At 38.5% G+C, this 6,000-nt stretch overlaps 1 protein-coding gene across 1 annotated transcript in view; it reads right to left on the bottom strand.

Annotated features, from left to right (window-relative positions):
* Positions 1 to 2,896: 2,896 nt before the first annotated feature.
* The window catches only part of LOC125467218 (vacuolar protein sorting-associated protein 4B), a 44,053-nt gene continuing 40,949 nt past the window's right edge, over positions 2,897 to 6,000 (bottom strand). The window contains exon 11 of the mRNA XM_048562756.1: positions 2,897 to 3,663. Coding sequence (XP_048418713.1) covers positions 3,562 to 3,663 — 102 coding nt within the window. The 3' untranslated portion in view covers positions 2,897 to 3,561. The remainder of the gene's footprint in view (positions 3,664 to 6,000) is intronic.

Here is a 6,000-nt window from a genome sequence, read left to right as displayed (position 1 = left end):
GTCAGAACGGAAGAGGGCTGGAAAGTGACAAGCTTTACGCTCAACAAGACAGGATGAGCAGCAAGTGGAACTGATGGTAGGGTTGCTCAAAGCAGAAAGCAAAGGGAGTGCTAATGGTAGTAGAGAAGAGATGGCAGTGAACAATAGATGTTAATGGTAGGTATTAATAGAAAATGTCACCACCTCTGCTGAAAACATGACACTAGATGAGACTGCGTGTATGGGGAGAGGAGAAGGAAGGGATTTAAAAAAAAACAAGGACAAGAGTTTGTGATCTGAAATTGTTGCACATTATTTAATTCTTAAGATTGTAAAATGTCAATCGTAAAATCAGGTGTTCCTCCCACTTTCATTGAGCTTCATTAGAATGTGACACCGGGTCGAGGACAGAAATATTACTGAGAATAAGATGGTATTTGGAATAGCAAGTGACTGGAAGATCAGGGTCATTCTTGCAGAGTGGAGGTACTCCACAAAGTGGCCACCAGTCTACATTTGGTCTCACTAATACAGAGGAAACTGCATTGTAAGCAAGGAATATAGTAGACTGGATTGATAACAGAAGTAAATCGGTTTCACCTGGAAGGTGAGTTTGGGGTCTTGGATAGTGAGGATGGAGGGACAAAAATATCATCATTTGCAATTGCATGGGAAAGTAATACAAGAGCATAGTTAAGTGATATCAGGACTGACAGAAGAGTGGGTAAGGGTGTCATGGAAAATGTGTTTGCTGCTGACATCCTGCAGAAGTTGGTGGAAATGGCAGAGGATGAATCCTTTGATGGAGATGCTGTTGGAGTGGCAAGTGACAATGAGGGGAATCCTATTACTGTTCTGAAAGGAGGCAATGAGTGAAAGAAGTATGGAAAATGCATCAGACATGGCTGAGGGCACTGTCAACTAGTGAGGCAAATCCTTGGCTGAGGGGAAAAAGACAACATGCCAGAAGCACCTCGTGAGTTATTGAAACAGATATTATGGATTTGGAGAAAGGAGGTGAATGAAATCCTTACAGGAAGCAGGGTGAGAGAAGTGCAGTCTCGGTAACCTTGGGAGTCAATAGGTTTGTAATTGAGATTAATGGATAGCCTATCATCAGAAACGAAATCAGAGAAGACAAGGAAGGGAAGAATGAGAGATGGACCAGGTGAAGGTAGAATGGAAATTGGAAGCAAAATTTTCTCCAATTCCAGATGAAAGTAGGAAGTAGCACCAAGTTAGTCACTGTTTTACTGGAGAAAGTTATGGGAGACTTCCAAGTAGGACCGAAACAAGGGGGTTCCATTTACAGTGGGTTCTGCTATAGTGCATGTTCCAGCAATGCGAATGAACTATAATGCAATGGACGAATAAGAGGAGCACTATTTGTAAAACATGGAATCGTGTTATAGCCAACACAAGTTCATCAGTGTGCGGAGTATGCATTGACATCACATGATTGTTTCACAGGCTTTGTCCTGAGCATGCACAACGTTAGGGCTGAGTGTCTCACCGGCATCATGTAATCATTTTGCAGACTTTGTAGTAAAGCGCTGAAGGTGATGATGACTACCTTCAGCTCCTGCATTAGCAATAGAGCAACCTCAAAACATCATCCTCCATAAAGTCATCTTACATTTTTTTCAAGGTAAGGTGTCAAGTTTACTTTTATTTAATTTTTAGATATGAATTAAGCATTTATTCAAACTGTGCTACCCTGTGTTACAATCACACAAAAACCACTGAAAGCCCAAGTGATATTTTTCAGTGATGTCCCCCAACCCTGCTTTTTCCATAGAAAATCACCTATAGAAATAATGCAGCCTATGACGTGATACTGCACAGGAATGCAACTGTCACGTTATAGCAGAACCAACTGTACTTGGCAAAGTGACAGGCATAACTGGAACCCATGTATGTACCCATCCCCACACCTTTTATTTGCAGAAAGTGAGACAACTGAAAGAGAAATCATTCAAAAGGAAAACAAGGTCAGCCAGACAGAGAACGGTGTTAGAAGATAAAAGTCATTTCAAGGAAATAGCAGGCACCAATGAGGGGGATAGAGTTGCAGTATGGACAGCATTTCTATAATGAAGAGACAGCTAGGGCTAGGAAATTGTAAATCATGGAACTAGTGTAAAGCATCAGAAGAATCACAACTGTAGGTGGGAGGAGATTAATTGAGAACACAGAGTCAAAGTAGGAAGAAATAAGTTCAGTACAGTAGGAACAGGCTGAAATAATGGGTTTTGTGAATTTTGGAAAACACTTAGAAGCAGACTGTACAGGGCTGGGAACTGTAAGTTGGGAAACTGACAAGGCAAGTTATCTTGAGACACTGACATCCATAACTGTCCTGGAAACAACAGCCTGATGTTCACTGGTGGGATCATAGTCGAGAGCAGATTGAAAGCAGTGTCTGAGAGTAGCTTCTGCCAAGGCCCATACAGGAGACAACAGCAGCATTGTCAGCAGGTTAGATAACAGAATTAGGCCAGAGGACAATTTCAGTGGGACACAAGTCAGTGTGGGTGAGGGGACAGAAAAATGAAAGCATTTGAGGTCACTGACAGTTCTCAATGAAGTAATCAAAGGCAGGTTAAAAGGACACTTTTTGGTGGGGGGAGGGCCGGTGAGGGAGAACCATGGTCATGGTGCTATCCAATTGGGGGACAGGTGCAAGTCTGCAGACTAAGAGGACTCTACCTAGAGAATGCAGCACAGAAGCAAATGCAATGAAGAATTAAATCTGTACTGAAATAAAGCTAACTCCTAACACCCACCATCCGTAACCTATTACTGAAGCAGACTTAGATTTCTATAATGTGTCTAGTTACTGATTAGGACAAGCAAAAATACTTCGAAAAATCAATTGAAATAAAGAGTCTTCCAGTGAGAATTTAAAACAATCACCATTGGGTAGACACAAGTTTTATTTACAAATAAACAGAAATTAAACAGAAAATACAAGGTTGCCGTTATAAAAAAAATCTACATATATAGAAGTTGCTTACTTCATTCATATTTCTTTCAATACAAATAAATGAATAAGTAATCCCAATTTCTCCAATACAAAGCTTCGAGTTTATATTTTACAGTCAGAAATTAGAGTCTACCTGAAGTACAATGAAATGATCCAATCATATGGGTAGTACATGTATTAGATCTTATGTGCAAATTTAAAATGCCCCATTCACAGGGTATTTAGTATATTTCAATGATACCCAAGATTACTTTACATTCCTTAAAGACATCAGCACACTATATGCACAATGTACTTAGTTCTTTTAAAAATTCTCAATTATTCCAGTAATGTTTAAATATCATGCTAAGCCCTTGAAGAAGTCTGGAACCTCTTTAGATATTTATGAGAAGTAGTTTTATGATAGGCAAATGCAGAAATTAAGATTATATAAAGTTGGATTTAATAAAGTTCCATGACCTGAAATAACAGTGCTTGACTTTACAATAATAAAATGATAAAAATAAACTTACTATTGTATGCAACTGATTTGTGAATAGAAAGAGAGATGTACAAGGAAAGAAAAATATTTTGCTGTGCAAATTAAGACTAATGGTTTAGCCTTCCTGACCAAAGTCTTCTGTGAATTTCTTCAACTTTTCCAAGTCCTCGTCATTAACTGTTGGTTTGATACTTGCTAATGATTGCACCATGTCAGGCTGTGAAAGAGATTGAAATGAAAAATATTAACATATAGTTTAGAGACTGGGATGTAAAAATCTGAACAGATTGTAAAAAAAGGTAATTTCATAAGTTATCTTATCATTAATTGGCAACATTTGAGAAACTTTCACTTTCTTCTGTATTTTAAATTGCTACATCTTTGTAAAGCATTTATATTTCCAACACACTCTTTTACAAATTTAATTGCAACTGACTTTTTAAAAAGTACTCAACAATATGCTTCCTTAAGATACGAACCAATACTTTAAGTTTTAGTCACACTAAAATAAAGTTCATCTTCATCTAAAGGGAAAACAATATTTCTATTGCCATATAAGAAATTATTTGTAAAAATATTTCATTTGTAAAAGTTAACCCCTGTAACTACAATATTCTCTGCCTTTTAAAAAAATGTAGAGGAGTATGCTTCATGATAACTGGCTTTTCTCTATTCTCCCAAGTTGACACTGCTATGATAAACACTACAAACGGGAACTAAGAGGATTTCAATTCCTTTTGTATTCCTTGCTGAGTGTATGACCAGCACCAAGGGATAAACAAATATTCTTACATAAAACAGAAATTGCTGGAAAAGTTCAGCAGGTCTGGCTGCGTCTATGGAGACCAGAGTTAACGTTTTGTGACCCTTTCTCAGAGCTCAATACTCTTACTGTGTATAGGTAGAAACAAATAGCATTTGATTAGTTACATGAGTGGGCAAAATTGTGGCAGATGGAAATTCAGGATGAGAAAATGTGAGATCACCCATTTTGGACCTAAAAGGAATACATTTTAAATACTTTGAAGCAGAAGTAATAAGGGTTCAAGTGCAGAGTTGCAAAAACCGTTTGGATTTTTGAACACTTCTTTAGACGTTGGTGCAGGGAGGGTCACTGAAAATCTTTTAAGGCGGAAATAAATAGATTCTTGTTAGGCAAGAAATTAAATGTTATGGGGGTAGACGGGAATGTGGAATTCAAACAAACGGATCAGCCATTACCTTACTGAATGACAGAGTGGGCTCATAGGGTCAAATGGCCTACTTCATGTAATTTGCTTGTTCATATGGAATGGGTACAAAATAATAAGACGACAGACTAATGGAAAGGTGGCCTTCATCACAAGAGTTAAGAAATAACTATGCTATCATTGTATAGAGCTTTCAGTATATCGAATGCCAACTTGAATTGGAGTGACTGGATGGAAGTGTATAAAAATCATGAGGGGTGTAGATAGAGTCAATGTTTGGTGTCTTTTCCCTAAGATGGGAGATTTCCAGACTAGGGGACACATTTTTAAGGAGAGATTTTAAAAAGGCATGGTGGCAATTTTTTTTTAAAACAGAGTGTGGGAAGAACTTCCTGATGAAGTGGTCAACATGGGTACAATTACAACATTTAAAAGATATTTGGATAAGTATGTGAGCAGGAAAGGTTTGAAGGATATGGGTTGGGGCAGGCAGGTGGGACTAGTTTAGTTTATGGTTATGTTTGACATGGACTAGTTGGACCAAAGAGTCTGTTTCCATTCTGTATGACTATGTGTTCTGATAAACCCTTGAATGACAGAGTCAGGAATACCTTGCTCCTGGTAAGGGGATCAGTGGTAGCAGACAAAGTGAGGTCCAAAAAGTTCTCAACAGCAGAACAGGCAAAGGATGACCATGCATCTTACCAGCTGAAAAGATGAAAGAAGGCCACAGCAACAAGTTGTTCCCAATCATCACGTGATAAGTTGCCAAAATCTGACTCCCAACTCGTCAAGATCGTGAGAACAATGATGGCAACCCAAGGTTGCTCACATTAAACATGTCATGTGCATGGCTCCATTTACCAGGAGCTACTTGACAATTCCTATGGCTGGAGAGTTAGTGAAGGAGGCAGTGCTGGGAACCTGGGAGTCAAGACTCTGCATACAAGCAATGATGCATGGAGGTTGAAATAAAAATAGAAAGTGCAGGAGAAATTCAGCAGGTCTGGAAACCTGTGAAGACAGAAATAGTTAACTTTGAGTCCAATACAATTGTTCTTCAGAACTTAGATGCTTGAAGGTTTTTAAGCACCTGCATTTGGGCAATTGTATTTGCAACTAAGCAGTCCTCTTAAGGATACCCACTGCTGGCCCCAAATGGAAAGGTTCTTTGAAAAGGTGTCCTAAAAATAGACTGTTCCACTTCTGTTAGGGCATCACATCCTGCAGTATCATTGTCCTTATGGCGTAAGGAAGAAAACTTTATATTTTGCAACTTAAAATGGCCATGGATAATTTCAAGAGATGCTATCCAGAAAGAACCGAAATCGTATCACGTGAAATATCAAAACTCGAAATTATAA

Source organism: Stegostoma tigrinum, chromosome 2 (genome assembly GCF_030684315.1).
Source record: "Stegostoma tigrinum isolate sSteTig4 chromosome 2, sSteTig4.hap1, whole genome shotgun sequence".
In the NCBI taxonomy this organism is placed as follows: Eukaryota; Metazoa; Chordata; class Chondrichthyes; order Orectolobiformes; family Stegostomatidae; genus Stegostoma; species Stegostoma tigrinum.
Note: the sequence above shows the minus strand (reverse complement) of the source record. Positions and strands in the feature narration are given on the sequence as shown.